Source organism: Ictalurus furcatus, chromosome 10 (genome assembly GCF_023375685.1).
Source record: "Ictalurus furcatus strain D&B chromosome 10, Billie_1.0, whole genome shotgun sequence".
NCBI lineage: Eukaryota > Metazoa > Chordata > Actinopteri > Siluriformes > Ictaluridae > Ictalurus > Ictalurus furcatus.
The window spans coordinates 29840263-29856294 of record NC_071264.1 but is presented as its reverse complement, the minus strand read 5'-3'; the positions used below and the strand labels follow the sequence as shown (position 1 = coordinate 29856294).

The window sequence follows — 16032 nt, the reverse complement described above, 5'->3', positions numbered from 1 at the left end:
AACAAATGTGTAAATAAATAAATAAATAAATAAATAAAACCCCTGAAAACTAAATTAAAAATAACCAATGTGGAAAGAGAAAGAACTAAAAAGTAAACAAATATGGAAAGGAAAAGAAAAAACTAAAAAGTATGCAAATGTGTATAGAAATAAAGAGATAAAAAAAAGAACTAAAAGTAAACAGAATGTGTAAAGGGAGTAAGTCAGTGACTAGTCAGTAATTATACACCGGTGTGGCAGGTGGAAATGATAAAACAGCAAATACGTGGGTTTTAATTCTCACAATTAAATAAAACGGGTTTTTAGCTCCGAGACGACCCGAGGAAGAAACCTCCATTATTAAAAAGAGAAAAAAACACAATAGCAGAACTTTTAATAAAATGTATTTATTGTCAAATCCACACACTTAATTATTATTAATAACTACTATTACACATACAATGACTAACATTAGTGATAGTGCTAAAAACAACAACTTTAACTAAGCGAAATCTTAACAGTTTTAACCTCAAACTCCATAAACAGTCCCAGCCCTGTGGTGTAAAACATTAGAACACACTACACGTTAAATCCTCATCATAATGATCCTGTTTCCTCTAAAAACAAACGCTTTATTGTAAAATCCCGGGCGATCTGGTGCGAGCCTCGTTTCTCTTCACTCGGCTTTTCTTTATCTGGAGAAAAAGAAAAATCACCTTTATTCATTATTATAGAACATGTTCGATGATCTGATCAGTGGGTAGAGATCGCTGTGTAGAAATCAGTTCACCGGCAAATCAGAGCGTCTCTCAGAGTTCCTCCCAGATCCTGTAAAGACTTGTTAAGATCCTGTTTCAGCGCAGAGTAATCCGGCTTCTCGGTGTAATGCAGGCTCATCACCTGAGACAGGTAGCTCTGTAACGCACCTACACACACACACACACACACACACACACACACACACACCATTTATAAAACTTTAAGGAAAAAAAAAATGTATATGTATATATATGAGACACTATTATAAATATTAGTCCATAATAATATTAAAACACTCACTTGAAACTTTCCTCTTTTTAAAACAGTAGCTCATTAATCCAGGAATGTCAGACATGTACCTGCACACACGCACGCACAAACACACACACACACACACACACACACTCATCAGTGGTCATTATTATGGTCGACTTCAACTCTGCTTGAGAATGCTTTCCCTGTACAATTGAAAGCAAAAGTTTGTACCCCCATGATTTCTGGGTTGAATTATCTATCTTTGTATGACAACCTACTTTAAAAACATCAGAAATGTGGAAAGAAAGAAATAAAGAAAAAATAAACACAAATGGGCTGATTTAGGGCGGGTCCAGGGGCAAGGGCCGATTTGGGGCGGGTCCAGGGGCATGGGTCGATTTAGTTTAATTTAATCATTGGCAAATCCCTGTGGTATAAGCAGAATAACTCAACCCAGGGAAAGATTAACAGCTGTTTTCCGACATCTTCAGGACAGAGGCGTTTACGCATGCGAGGCGTCTATGCGGTTTCTCGGTAACGTGCGTAACAAGCTGCGATTTTATTTTATTAACTTCGAGAGAGAATAAAAGAGAGGCTGGTTACTTGTGAACCAATATCACGTTACTGTTTTTACTATTAATATCTTATCTGACCATTTTACTTTATCTGTGATCGAAAGAATCATCCGTGAAATAACGCACGCCAAAAGTCTCATTGCTGTAAATCTACTTGTTTTGAGGGTGTGCAAACTTTTGCACTCAGTGGTGTATAACTGTATACATTTGGAGCTTTTTCAACTCCAACAAATACACTTTTAATATTGTAACACAGAGCATGTGATTATTTATGGTGCGATAATGAAGGAAGACGATTGTGTGTGTGTGTGTGTGTGTGTGTGTGTGTGTGTTACCTTTCCTTCTGAGCAGAAACAGCTGAGCCTGACTGAGTGACGGGACTCCAGGGCAGAGATCCTGTCATCCATAAAAGCAGACAAAAACCCAGAGACTGCAGATCACTTCGCCGAGACGGACCTGCGGTGCGCTCACACACACACACACACGCACACACACACACACACGCACAGACACACAAAAAGAAGAGGCCCATCAGGCGGGATATGTGACAGTGAGGTAGGTGTGTGTGTGTGTGTGTGTGTGTGTGTGTGTGTGTGTGCACTCATTACCGGTCCCTTTGTGTGAATCTACACTGATGAAGTTGAGGTTTCCCTGATGTGGCGTCCGGCCGCCTTCCCGATATTCCACATGTTTCCCTCCAGGACAGAACCGGAACGCGTGACCAAAACCTGACAGAAAAACCTAAAACCATGCACACACACACACACGCACACGCACGCACGCACGCACGCACAAAACCTCATTACCTGAATGTGAATTTGTTTTGTTTTTGAATATGCAAATATTATGCAAATGTGCACAGCGTTTAAGCCGAGCCCGAGTGTTGCGTTATGGCTGCTACGACGTAAGAAAGAACTTCACAACGTTAAACGTAGCTATAATCATATAAAATGTATGACGTGTGGCTGTTTAATAAGTGATTGTAATGGTCAGTAACTTGCTGCGGTATAAGAGGAAAAAACACTTCTATTTTCTCATAGCAGCACGTCCCCAGCTTCCTCATACGTATCGCGGCTAAACTGAAACGCCGTCATAATGAAGAACGTCTCAACGTCAGCAGTATGGAGGATGAGGACGGAGCCCACCTGCGAGTGTCCCTGTGTGCTGATGTAGATGTTTCCTGCGTGGATGTCTGCGTGAACATACTCGCTTTCATGGAGGAACTCCAGAGCATCCAACTAAAGTGAGGACACACACGCGCGCACACACACACACACACACACACACACACACACACACACACACAGGTTACATTTTATAAATCTATTATTATAAATAGTCCTTTAGAGAGAGTAAGAATGTAGTCACAGTCATAAAGTGAAGGAAAGGAAAGGAAAGTAAAGGAAAGTAAAGTAAAGGAAAGAAAAGAAAAGGAAAGGAAAGAAAAGGAAAATAAAGGAAAGGAAAGAAAAATAAAGAAAAGAAATGTAAAGAAAAGTAAAGGAAAGTAAAGGAAAGAAAAGGAAAGAAAAGAAAAGGAAAGAAAAGGAAAGAAAAGAAAAGGAAAGTAAAGAAAAGAAAAGGAAAGAAAAGAAAAGTAAAGAAAAGGAAAGAAAAGAAAAGGAAAGTAAAGGAAAGAAAAGGAAAGAAAAGGAAAGGAAAGAAAAGGAAAGAAAAGAAAAGGAAAGTAAAGGAAAGAAAAGGAAAGAAAAGGAAAGGAATGAAAGGGAAAGGAAAAAAAAGGAAAGGAAAGGAAAGGAAAGGAAAGAAAAGAAAAATAAAGGAAAGAAAAGTAAAGAAAAGGAAAGAAAAGGAAAGGAAAGAAAAGGAAAGAAAAATAAAGGAAAGAAAAGGAAAGAAAAATAAAGGAAAGAAAAGGAAAGGAAAGAAAAGAAAATGAAAGAAAAATAAAGGAAAGAAAAGAAAAATAAAGGAAAGAAAAGTAAAGAAAAGGAAAGAAAAGGAAAGGAAAGAAAAGGAAAGAAAAGGAAAGGAAAGAAAAATAAAGGAAAGAAAAATAAAGGCAAGAAAAGAAAAGGAAAGAAAAATAAAGGAAAGAAAAGGAAAGGAAAGAAAAGAAAATGAAAGAAAAATAAAGGAAAGAAAAATAAAGGCAAGAAAAGAAAAGGAAAGGAAAAGAAATGAAATGAAAGTAAAATAAATGAAAGAAAAGTAACTTAAAGGAAATGATACTAAAGAAAAGAAAGGAAAGGGAGTGAAGGCAAACAAGAACAATAGGAAAGGAAAAGATGAAAGGAAAGGAGCGTACTAATCGCAGTGCCAGCTGCAGGACTTCTCTCTCACTGAGACTCTGCTTCTGCGTGTCCAGAACTGACTGTAGAGTGCAGCCCATATCAGGAAATATCAAAAACCTGCAGTGTGACACACACACACACGTTAAAACACACACACACACACACACACACACTGAAAAACTTGTGTGTTTATATTTATTTCACACACAGACATGGACACGCACCTGTATGTTTCATGAAGACCAAAACCAACACATGATGGAATTCCGAGGAAGTCCAAACCGAGTTTCTTCATCCACTTCTCCACTGAAAAGACACACACACACACGCACGCACGCACGCACACACACACGCACGCACGCACTTCAGTAAGAATCATTTTGAATATTTTACATTTATTTCTGCAGTTTTCTGCTAGATTTCCAAAAGATTCAGTAACTCTTGATTTTCTTCCCGCTCGCGTCTGTATGCTGATCACCTGACACAGCTCATTTGCATTTAGCGACGCCCACAAAACTCCATAAAAGGTAAAAGTGCAGAGGGAGCTGGGAGTACGAAATGAGCGATCGGGGTTAATAATAATAATAATAATAATAATAATAATAATAAGTGAGCGCTAAATCCTCAATCGGCTGAGGCGTTTGTTTACGGCCCTGCACACACACACACACACACACACACACACACACACACAGACAGACCCGGTGTAAATTTACACTCAGTAGCATGAGTAGGATAAGAAAGTTTTTTTTCTGAATTTGCAGGATTTTCTCGTGTAAACACTCGCACTAATGATTTACGAGTGAATCCGTTCGTATCCGGCGCCATAAACGAGGCTCGTTGTCAGGACGCGAGGTTACACACTGACCTACGGCAGGTTTGGCAGCTCTTTGAAGACAATTCTGTTCGTTGAACAGCTGTCCATCTTTGGCACCCTGAACAGGAGGACACACACATATACAGAATGTAAACACACATAATATAAAAACACACACACACACACACCCTGCTAGGGTATTTATATATTATAAATAATGTGTGTGTGTGTGTGTGTGTGTGTGTGTTGGTTCTCACCAGTCTCATGATGTGCTTCGACTCATTAGATGAGCTCCGTACACCAATCTGTTGCACTGAACACACAACCAACAGATTTAACAACAGTTTTAATGCATGCACACACACACACACACACACAAACCAAATGAAACAAATATATACAGATATCCTTTACAGCCCCCAAGTCAAAAGCAAATTTCCTCAGCCCCGCCCCTTTTTCCACATACGTCAAATCCTAAACTATTTCTCTGATCCGGTTCGGGAATGTGGGATTGACCCGCCATATCGTCATCCCGAGCTCCTTGTCGACGTTATTTACACACCGCCCCTTTAGTCCTTTGTCAATGTAGCGAATACACTGAAATGATTCCGTGAGGATCAGGCGTACCCTCGTACGTCAGCTCCGCGTCCATCTGACTCAACAGCTTCCCGAGTCTCCATTTCTTTCCTGACTGGTCACACAGCTCCAGTCCTTCCTGCACAGGCTCCACAGCACTCACTCGCTTCATCCGCTTAGCTTTGCCTTTAAACGAAGACATGTAAAACACGACAGCTGGATTATTTACACTGCTGGGAACTGAAGTGGAGAAAAAGCGGTGGGTCTGTTTCGTTTTTACACGAGTTTGAATGACCGCTGAGAGAAGGACGAGAAAACTTCTCTCTATTACGTGACCGTATTTTCCCCGTACACCTCTCGATACGTATTCCTCAACTGCCTGTGTCATCGCTCACCTGAGGGCGGAGTCTGAGGCGACGGCAAGAACACTTTCTTTTGCTCTTCCTCGTCTTTCGCTTCCGGAGACGCTTTTAGTTTCCGATTCCACGGGACAGCGTTCTGATCTGAAATCCGAAAGGAATTTATAAGAACGTTTAGGCTTTCTGATTTAGTCTAATCAGGCCAGTGTGAGATCCTTCACCCTTGTTTGTTGCAGGTTTAGGTGGTGTGGACGCACTACAGGTCTTCCTGACGGCGGATCTGCGTCTGGATCTGATGGAAGACCGGGTCAGTGCCGAGGAGGAGGAGGGGGGAGAGGAGGACGAGGAGGACGGATCACCAGAAGCGTCTGTACAGAAAGAACAAAATGAAGCAGAAGGTAATCCTTTATGTACAGCTGTTAATTTACACACAACAACATGTAGCGCTTCATTTAAAAGCAGGTTTTCAGTAGTGTTACTGAACGAGGATGCTCGTTCAGTAACACGGAACAGGCGAAGAGTGCACCTGGACTGCACAAGATCTCATTTATTAACTGTTCGAACACCACAGCGCTGTTGAATTCTGGATTCTGATTGGTCAGAAGCAGATCTGTACACACCCAGAATTCCCAGGATGGACTCCGGATCCACCATGAAGCGCTTACTGAAGATGGATGGATGTGTATATTGACCGCTTCACCTTTATAACCTCCTCCACACTGTATTCATCTTCGGTATACCTGTATCAGGTGCAATGTTCCAACGCGTGACAGGCTCAGAGCAAAACTTCGGCTGTTGGTTCTTTCAAATCACAAAGGAAATTAAGAAATATATCTACTCTAATGACTTTATTTACAAAATGTACCTCTACAGAACGTATTACTTATAATTATAGATCGCATTAACGCACACTGTGTGCAATATATACAGCGTTAAAATATTATGTAACACCGATAGTAGAGTTTTCAGTGTAATAAAGCTGGTGTCTGAGGTTGAAGATTATTTTTGACAAATTGTGTGGTTCAGCAAATTCATAATGTTTTTTGGGGGGTTTTTTCGTTCCACTGGTTCAAATAATAAACTCAACTGTTTCATTAATAAGTCGGAAAAATGGTCAAATTTGGCTTTACACCACTGGCTCGACTATATAATCATTTATAGTTGGAGCGAGAATTACAACACTATGGTCGAGCAAATCCAGTCCTTTTCCCAACATCATTAATATTTAGGTGATTCATGGTGGCTATAATTATTAAATATTACACTGTATATTAGATGCCACCACAACAATACAGTCGAGGATCTGGCAGAGTGTCATCATACTAAACATGAGCCCGACTTTACTGTCAAATTTTGAAGAAAACCCACCTGAAACTTTGCCTTTATGGCTATATGTATTATGGACACCAATAACTGACACTTAAGTGGCTCTAATAATGGAATATTTCATAGTTCATACATCAGTGGCATACGGCTGGGCGATATGACAAAAGATATCATATCGTGATAACTGAGGACGCTTCTACGATACACCATGCGTATCACGATATATAATTTAGCTAAAAGAAAATGTTTAAAAAAGGGTCTAAATCAATTTTAAAAACATTAAACTGAGTTTGATGAAACTTTTTAAACGCGTACAAAAACAAAAAAAAGATTACGTTTTTTTTAAAAAAAAAGCACGTCAGATCAAGAGCAAAGTGAGAAAAGTGTATCACGTCGGCTAATGTTTTATCACGGTATCGATATTATATCAATATATCGCCCAGCCCTAGTACAGGAGATCTCAGAGCCTAACTCTACAATTTGTGGGGAGTACAATTATATGAGGCTATATATTTAACTGTCAAATTTTGGAGAAAAGTCCATCTTAAACTTTGTCTGTATCGCTATATTACACTAATAAATAAATGCACTAAACTGGATCTGTGCATGTATGTTTACCTGTCAGGGTGATGTCCTGAGTCAGGACCGGGGCTGCACTCATTAACCCCACCTGTGTGCTGAGCTCACACACCGCATCAGGTACTTCTGACACCTCGGTGTTGGTGGATTCGGGAAGATCTAGCAGGCTGGGCAGCTTCCCTCCACAGCACGGACAAAACTTGAACCCAGGCTGCAGTTTTGTGCCGCATTGTGGGCAGTAGTGTAAAGGCATGATGAAGCTGGAGGATATTTCTGGAGGAAATGTTTTTAACCAAAACAGGCCGGTCAAAGTCAATAATAATAATAAAGTATTATTATTAAAGTCAATAATTATCTCATAATCCACTTTCCTTCGTGTGGTTTCTTAGCTGGATTCTAATCACATTAAAAAATAGCCTGTTCTATACATAAATCTGAAGAAAACTGGTCTAAAAGCCGTGTTTTGTTATTTAGATAAGTTGACGGTCCGCCATTTCTTTTTCTTCTTCTTTTGGTTTTAATGGCGGTTGGCAAACCAACTTAAGGTGCATTACCGCCACCTACTGGACTGGAGTGTGGGCAGCAGATTGGCAAAGTGGGAAAAAAAATAATAACAACAACAAAAATAAACTAATAAATAACTATATAATATATATTCATACTAAATTACTAAAGTCTCTCACTTATCCCAGTATTTTTCAGATAGTTTATTAGGGGACGGTGCACTTTTCCATGTGTTTTCCCCAGCAAGTTAGCTCAGTTCTTTCCTGCTCATATCTTTTGCAGTCTAACAGAATGTGTTTTACAGTCTCTTGTACTGTAGTGTGCGCAGAGTCCAGTGGGGGTGTTTTCCTATTCTGTGTAATGTTAGATTTAAGCCAGCATGACGTATTCTAAGACACACAATTATCATCTCTTCCTTTGGGTTCCTGCCCTGCCTCACACTCATGCCTACTTGTTTTTGTATAGTATATAGATGTCATCCGGTGTCAGTTGTGTCCCAGTATTCCTGCCATATTTTATGTGTGTCCCTTTATAATGGTTTTAATCTCTGCTCTACTGAATGGTATTTGTATGTCAACTGTTTCATGCTTTGTCGATCTTTTTTTGCCAGTTCACCCAGTTTCATTTCCTTCTACCCCTACATGTACAGGAACCCAGAAGAAGGAAACATTCAGCCCCTTAGCCTGGAGTATGAGAAGCAGATAGAGTATTTGGTAGACAATATCTTGTCTGCATGATGTTTTCCCAGACTGTATGCTTGATAGTGCTGATAGACTGTCAGAAGCTATAGCGACATCTCGTTTCTGTTTTTCCCCCCCAACCACTGCAGTGCCAATAGGACTCCTAATAATTCTACAGTGTACACTGATAAATGATCGGTTGCTCTTTTTTTTTTGACTGCTACTTCATACCGAGGAATGAAAAAAGCCGCCTGTCTCAGGCTGTTTTGACCCATCTGTATATATGAGTAATTTATCCTGATACTAGTCCATATAGTTTTAAACTATTATCCACTGTGGTGCTACTTTAAATTTCTCTTTTAATATTTGTTGTAATCTTGTATCTACAGATGGTTTTAAGAATCTCCAGCGTGATACAGTTGGTATCGCCACAACGGGGCTGCGGTCCGCCATTTTGAACGCATTATTCGGTACACTACATCACGTGACTCAACAACGTTGCGCGATAAGGGACAAACTAGGCGCGTTTTATTTATAAAAGCTTTCGCGATGCCGAAATCGAAAAATACATCATGTTTTTTTGTTTTTTAGATGAACATTTTCCATTTAACTTTAACACTGTTCGACAACTATGCATTCAGTGCATGCTGGTTAGGAGAAAACAACTAGGCATGGACAAAGAGTTCTTTTCATGCTGCGTTAGTTCTGTGTTCTCTTTTGTTGTTGTTGTTGTTATTATTATTATTACTAAATATTAACAGGTGGATATTAATAATGCCAGGACTATTCACAAAATAAACCAGACTATCTAGTCCGACGGACACTACACAACTATTATTGCGAAAGTATTTGTTTACATTTTATAAAACTAACAAACACGTCTCATACCAGACATTTGTGTTGTTTTGTCCGAGATATTGTTGTGAAAACTGTTCACTTCATATACTATGCTGTAAAAAAAAGACCGCGAATGGTCTATTATTAAAGAAGAATAATAATTTTAAAAAGTAGTTCGTCTGTTTGTGTCACTGAACTAGAAATACACTGGAATGACCGCCAGGGGTCGCCACGCGAGTTTCCTGGCCGCCATCTTGCTCAGTGCTTCATGGAGACAGCTGTGTACATTGTTTACATATGGAAGAGACACATTTTCGACAAGCTATGCAAGCGGAATAATGCCGCATGTGCCATCAGTCACCACACTTATAGAAAATGATTAGTTGACTCTGAACATAAATGCCATAACTACAAATTGTGGAAAATATAATAAAGAGAATATGTTCTCTTTCTTTGTAAGGAATTTGGCAAATTTCACAGACAGTTTACAATGGCCTTAGGCTTTTGATCTCAAGCTTAGTAGAATAGTGTGCCGTTCTATAATTTAATAGGTTCGCAAATCACATATAATAGTGAAAATTAAATGTCATTTTAATAAAAAATAATGAGATGGCAATTAAAATAACAATAAGACATACCCTTAAACGCTTCCAGTTTTGTTTCCAGCTCAGCGGTCAGCAGGTTACTCTCTTTAAGTTTGCTGATGCAGGACTTTGCTCGTTTTTCCCTTGCTGTTGTGTTTTTCAGGTCTTTCTGGAGGTGATCTATTCGCTGCCAGAGGTCTTTTACAATTTTTGCTGCATCGTGTGGGTCCTCTAGACAGTATGAATGATCCTTCAGTTTCTAGAAAGGTTAAAGCTACATTCACGTGTCTGTGTACGAGTACATAAGTCCATTTAAGTATACTTTATACGGGCTATCATGAATATTTGATGTACATTTGTGATAAACAACATCAAAAACAAAGATTAGTGTGAACATAGTGTAACTTTGCAATATTATGAATAACATTACTACACTATATCTACTTATAAAAGTTTCATATCATACAAGTTATAAATGTATACATTCATTTATAATCAGAGCTTACCTCAACAAAGCTGGAAGTATTCATATCATTGCCAGTGTCACTGGCATCACAGACATCAGGCAGGGGATCTGCAGGTTGGGATGTTGCAGTAGTCCGGGGCCGCATATCTGTCTGCAGAAATCAGGATACATTCTAAAACTTTTTTGTTGATATAAACTTTGAACAGAAAGTACATACAGTAAATTTTACCTGGAGGTGTGCAGGGACATCGAAAACAGTGGGAACAGCACCCTCTCTCAGTCTGACAGTCTGTCCTGTATGGTCAAAGGCCTCACTGGTAAAATGGTCACTGCACAGTAAGGACCATTTTGATGGTTGTCTGTCGCTTCTCCTGCATGTCCTTGCCCACAGGTCATATCTGTTTGGTTCCTTGTCTTTGTTTGGGAAACTGAAAATATGGAAACTACTTAAGTTAAGAACCATTGAACATATCATAGATTTGTGTACTGTAGTAAAAACTGAACCAAACAAAGTGAAGATCACAGAAACTGCCTAGGTCAATGTGACATGTCTGATGTCCATACAGATACACTCTGTCTGTGGTACTGTTTTGCCTTTTGGACAAGATTTACGAGCTGTTATGACACAATACTCACGTATGAAATGTAATGCCGCGTTCTTTGGCGTGCTGATTGCGATAATTATAGCAATTCATGGCAAAACACTGTGCCCCTTGGCTCAGTCTGGGCTTTTTCCTTGGGTACATGTGATCTGACGCCATGCTGCCAGTAACTATGGCCTCCAAGTAGCACTGAGCAAGATGGCGGCCCGCGATCTCGCCTAGTTGAAACACAATTTCAGTGTTTGTGTACTTTGCCTATGGTCGCTAACGCGGAAGTTCGCGCATGCGCAGTGGCACCGACTGAGTCTGGGGAAACGCAGCTTTGTTGAACTCGCTATACAAATGAATCTCGTGCTCACTTTTCTTTTAGGAATTAAATAAATCAAACCACATGAATGTAACTTCAGACACTCACCTTATTATTTATTCATATTTAACCCCGCACCTATAACCTCGGTCCAGACTCATGGGGCCTTTATTTCTAAAAACTACATATGAACCAGTTTGTTGGTGTTTAATGATTTGTGCAAAGAGAGTGTTTCTGAAATGCTTTTATTTTATCAGGAATGGAGGTGAAACTCAACATGCATGTAGTTCAGGTTTTTAGGTATACAACTTGTAGGTTCGTAGGACCAGGGCCAAGCCGATTTTTTTTATTTATTATAATAATTATAATTAATTTCTTCTGCTTTTGAAAATACAGGTGTATGTTTTTTTTTGCTTTTTTTTTTAAACAGTTGTCTATTTTATGCTTTATACATAAAATATGAATACATATTATGAACAAGAAACATTTCTCCTACATCAGGGTTTCATATAGTAAACTTTTAAAAGCCTTGCTTTGTGTTTCATTTATAAAATGAACCAAAGTAACATAAAAAAACAATAATTAAAAAAAAAAAAAACCTTGCTAGCCTGTGGGACAACTGCACAAAAAAATACTGGGCTAATAATAATAATAATAATAATAATAATAATAATAAATCTAGGTGTAACAAATGTTCAGGAAATACAATTCACAATATATTTAAAATCTTTCTAGTGATGTCTAATTTCAGGTTTAGCTGACTACTTGAATATAGCCATTTGGGCGGAAAGATGGGGAAGCTCATATTTATAACGAGTAAATGGTTCAATACAAAAAAAAAAAACCCAAGATCAACAGTAACACTGCTGTAGTAAACAACCACATAAATGATATCTGCTCAGGGGTCCCGGTTCACCGACGGATAGGTATAGAGAGGTGCCAATACTTTGTATGGCACAACGGAGCGTCTACTGTCGGGTTTCAGATCGTGACGAGACACTGAGCTGATTAGAAAAGTACGGCTCGGTGACAGGAGAGTGTGAGAACGCTGTATTGAGTTCTGAACGACTTACAATGTTAAAAAAATACACAGTGAAATGCATTGTTTACAGGAACATTTCCTCCCTCATCATCATCATCACCATCACACCTCAACATGGAGAACATGGAGAACGTCCACCAGAGAGGGAAGGAAAAAGAAAAGAAATGGCAAAATGAAGGAATCTGTCAGCTACATTCACTAAACATTTTAAAAGTTACAAAGAGCTTGCATTAACAGTGAAGCGTTAAGACAAATCAACAGTTGTAAAACTCGGACACTTGGCCCTGTATGTGTCCCTCTCTATGGATTTCCTGTCTCTGTCTCTCCAACTCCTCCTTCTCTTTCCGAAACTCCTCCTTGGCCTTAAACAGCTCGTCGCGCTCCTTCTGGAGTTCTTCTTTTTCCTTATGGAGCTCCATCCTAGTGCTTTCCAGCTCTTCCTTTTCCCTCTTCAGTCTGTGATGTTCGTCCTCCTGCTCGCGTTTCTGGTTCTGAAGCGCTCGTCGTTCCGCGTCCAGCTCTCGGATCTGCTGCATCAAATCCCTCTGCTGCTGCAAACTTCTTCCCTCTTCCTGCTGCACTCGCCTCAGGGCCTCCGTCAGCTCACGCTCGCGCTCCAGGATCCTCCGCCCGTCGCTCCAGTCAACTACTGACACAGATGGACGACAGCAAATTATTTAAAAAAAAAACGAAGTAAAACTAAATTAATAAAGAAAACTACAAGTATGACACTGAAAATGTCCGAGTTGATCAGCATATTTGAGTAAAGTTGAAAACTGCAAGTTTTTTTTAAGTAAAAAAGTAATTAATCACATTACACAATGGGGTGTAAAATTATTTTAAACCAAGTCAGACTCTAATTTATGATGGTGTAGAGAGAGAGAGAGAGAGAGAGAGAGAGAGAGAGAGAGAGAGAGAACTCGAGGAGATCCGTACCAGTTAGACTGCTACTGAGCTGAGACGGGACGATGCGGCTGGGGGTCACAGTGCGAGTTTTGGGCGAGGTCGCAGGGACGTAGTCTGGATCCTCGCTTTTGCGTTTGGGGGGTCGTTTCTGCGAATGCTCCTCGAGCTGGGCGTACTCGGCAGGGTGCTTGTTCTGCAGGTGTCTGATGAGGTTACTGGTGCTGCTCTGGTGCTGGATCTTCTCCATGCACAGCAAACACAGCGCCTTCTTCTCCTGGTCCACTTTGCGGTAGTGAACCCACACCGCACTCCACTTGCGTGAGGTCGGGGTTTGGGTCGGGGCAGGGCTGCCCTCCTGAGTCCCTCTGCCCTCGCCTTCGCACCCGGACACCTCTCCTTCAGTGGCCGGTTCTCCTGCGGCAGCACACAGGATTCCTCGGATCGCCCCGTCCATCTCGGCGTCTCCCACCTCGGCCGGGACTTCGACTTGCTGCTCGTCCATCATAACTGTCACTGAAGACAGAGAGGTGAAAAGAAGACGGGCGGTCAGGAGGAAAAATAATTTTTTTAATGAATATTAAATATTCTGTATAATTTTAAGTAGACTGAATAATAACAACAATAATAATAGAGACACATGGCTGTGCATCATGACTGAAAAAAGAGGGTTACATCGTGTGTTTTTGTGTGTAAAATAACGATAAAAATCTTCATTCCTTAGACAGTCGATTCGATACATTTCGATTCGGTCGGTTAAGAAGAACCGATTCGCGCGATCCGTTAACGAAGTTCAAAATGAGTGATTCATTTTACTGGAAGTGAACAGAGTCGCGCGTGACACTCGCACCGGATAAGGACGGTGTGTTTTCGACACTCAAATCTTATATTTCGTCGCTTTTAATACTTCATTTCGTTGACGGTAAGTGTGAGGACATGCAGGGGCAAAAATGGCGCCTGAAGAAGAAAGGGAAAAAAAGGGCAGGACGCGGAGAAAGAACATTCAGCTCATGTTAGCTAGCTAGTTAGTTAGCAAAGCATAGCGCGCGCGAGAATATCGGTTTAGTCCTCAATAACTGTTTCGGTGATAATTTACTTTCTTGTTAACTCGAAACAGGTTTCGTGAGTGGAATTTTTATTCGGACATTTGTTTAAATTAGCGTAGCATTTTTTTGTGTGTGTTTAGCAGGCTATGATAATGTTGGCGCCAAGAGTTAGCCAGATTGCTTAGCAGATCTCACGGGGTCTTTATACAAATCTAAAAAGCGTGATGTATATAATGTTACTTGATTTAAAAGAAAAAGAACAAGTGATCTGTGTATATATATTTTTGTTGTTTTGCTTTTTTTTAAAAAAAAAAAACAACAACAAAAAACATGCTGTGTTAGAATCTAACAGCAGTCCAAACCTTCTACACAGCCGTTATTATGGTTGGATGCGCTTTTTCCCGATGTGGATTTTCTCTTGTCCAAAGCGGAGAAATCATTCGGATGTTTCGCTCGTAAATGCCGAAGCATGTTGGTCGTGTGACCGAAATATAAAACCGTTTTCATACAAAGGAGACATAATACTCGTTTATCGTCCTCGGCTTGGAAAAACGACCACACTATGCTTCGTTTTCGTGCCGCCATTTGAGAGTCGGTTTTGTTCTGAGCACTATGACTGCGCCACTCTGCACTGCCCCCTACAGGACCGGCGGTGGTTCTGCAGCGCCACACTTTATTATTTAGTCTGACGCAAAGATGGCCGCGGCGCGGAAGTATGAACTTACAGCGTCAGAAATAGCAGTTTATCAACCAGTACGCGGTTTATCGAGCTGTGGAAAAATGATTTAAAATCTAGGGACTGGGGGGAAAAAATGCGATATAGATCCTACTCACCCTTTTTCATACACTACGTGACACGGGTTTCATCATCACTCTGCGACAGGAGTGTCGTTCCGTCGCGCGCGCGCAACGTTGGCTAACTCGCTATTGCACGCAATTTCAAACCTACGAACAGTAAATTAACCGAGACGAACTATAAACCGACACGTCTACAACTTTATACACAACCAAAAATGATAATAATAATAATAAAAAAACGATTAATCCGCTACTTTCAAAAGTCTGAGGAGAAATCTGAAAAAGATGTTGCCATGGTAACTCGCGGTATTCCTCTGGAGAGGAGTAAAGGGCGCGCGCGCTAATCAAACCAAACAACGCGGTGCATTATGGGAATATTTTTGACCGCTAGAGTTCGTTAGAGAGCAGAATGCACTTCTGTGACGAGAAGCTTATTTATATAATTTATACTGGAAAGAAAAAGCATTACAGTTACATGAAATAAAATTTAACCTTTCAACATTATTACATGACCAGGATGGGACGTGTATTAAAATTAAACAGTCGAAGTAATCTTTAGATAGAAAGCTACTGAGTGAAGTAATGATTATGTTCCCATTCAACCCCTGTTTTTGTTTGTTTGTTTACGCTTCGATACATGTCATTATTTTGTTTTTCTTGTAACAAATAAAAGCAAAAATTAAACGAACAAATGCATTCTTATGAATTTTTAATAATCTGTGAAATCCGGTACGAATCCAGAAGTGAATCGCTGATTTAGGACTGGAATGGATATTTTGTGCA

At 40.0% G+C, this 16032-nt stretch overlaps 2 protein-coding genes across 3 annotated transcripts; both read right to left on the bottom strand.

Moving 5' to 3' along the window:
• Nucleotides 1–540: 540 nt before the first annotated feature.
• Nucleotides 541–11639, bottom strand: vrk3 (VRK serine/threonine kinase 3). The gene is made up of 18 exons (XM_053635241.1): nucleotides 11188–11639; nucleotides 10781–10979; nucleotides 10592–10702; nucleotides 10140–10344; nucleotides 7520–7753; nucleotides 5797–5943; nucleotides 5612–5719; nucleotides 5268–5402; nucleotides 4898–4953; nucleotides 4692–4758; nucleotides 4048–4129; nucleotides 3838–3940; nucleotides 2714–2806; nucleotides 2177–2309; nucleotides 1904–2024; nucleotides 1039–1097; nucleotides 770–905; nucleotides 541–674 (listed from the first exon to the last, which is right to left on the bottom strand). Exons 1-18 carry the CDS (start codon nucleotides 11310–11312, stop codon nucleotides 671–673), a joined length of 2118 nt encoding a protein of 705 aa, XP_053491216.1. The 5' UTR covers nucleotides 11313–11639; the 3' UTR covers nucleotides 541–670.
• An 856-nt stretch (nucleotides 11640–12495) lies between these two features.
• LOC128614016 (trichohyalin) lies at nucleotides 12496–15518 on the bottom strand. 2 transcript variants are annotated; one of them, XM_053635252.1, is made up of 4 exons: nucleotides 15504–15518; nucleotides 15286–15396; nucleotides 13439–13921; nucleotides 12496–13151 (listed from the first exon to the last, which is right to left on the bottom strand). In XM_053635252.1, the coding sequence occupies exons 2-4, from the start codon at nucleotides 15293–15295 to the stop codon at nucleotides 12757–12759; spliced, it is 888 nt and encodes a 295-aa protein (XP_053491227.1). In that variant the 5' UTR covers nucleotides 15296–15396; nucleotides 15504–15518; the 3' UTR covers nucleotides 12496–12756. The 2 variants fall into 2 exon arrangements, with proteins under 2 accessions (XP_053491227.1, XP_053491225.1); XM_053635250.1 differs by lacking the exons at nucleotides 15286–15396; nucleotides 15504–15518 and adding an exon at nucleotides 14814–15148 and having other exon boundaries at nucleotides 12496–13148.
• Between the last annotated feature and the right edge of the window lie 514 nt (nucleotides 15519–16032).

What these genes read in the sequence shown, in the direction of transcription:
- LOC128614016 (XM_053635250.1), bottom strand. Translation starts at nt 15,036, where the DNA reads ATGGCGGCACGAAAACGAAGCATAGTGTGGTCGTTTTTCCAAGCCGAG. An exon ending in TAATAACGGCTGTGTAGAAG is followed by an intron (nt 13,922 to 14,813) that starts GTTTGGACTGCT and finishes CTCTGTCTTCAG; the next exon opens with TGACAGTTATGATGGACGAG. An exon ending in GCTCAGTAGCAGTCTAACTG is followed by an intron (nt 13,149 to 13,438) that starts GTACGGATCTCC and finishes CTGTGTCAGTAG; the next exon opens with TTGACTGGAGCGACGGGCGG.
- vrk3 (XM_053635241.1), bottom strand. Translation starts at nt 11,312, where the DNA reads ATGGCGTCAGATCACATGTACCCAAGGAAAAAGCCCAGACTGAGCCAA. An exon ending in CGCGGCATTACATTTCATAC is followed by an intron (nt 10,980 to 11,187) that starts GTGAGTATTGTG and finishes CCATATTTTCAG; the next exon opens with TTTCCCAAACAAAGACAAGG. An exon ending in CGCGGAGCTGACGTACGAGG is followed by an intron (nt 4,954 to 5,267) that starts GTACGCCTGATC and finishes TTGTGTGTTCAG; the next exon opens with TGCAACAGATTGGTGTACGG.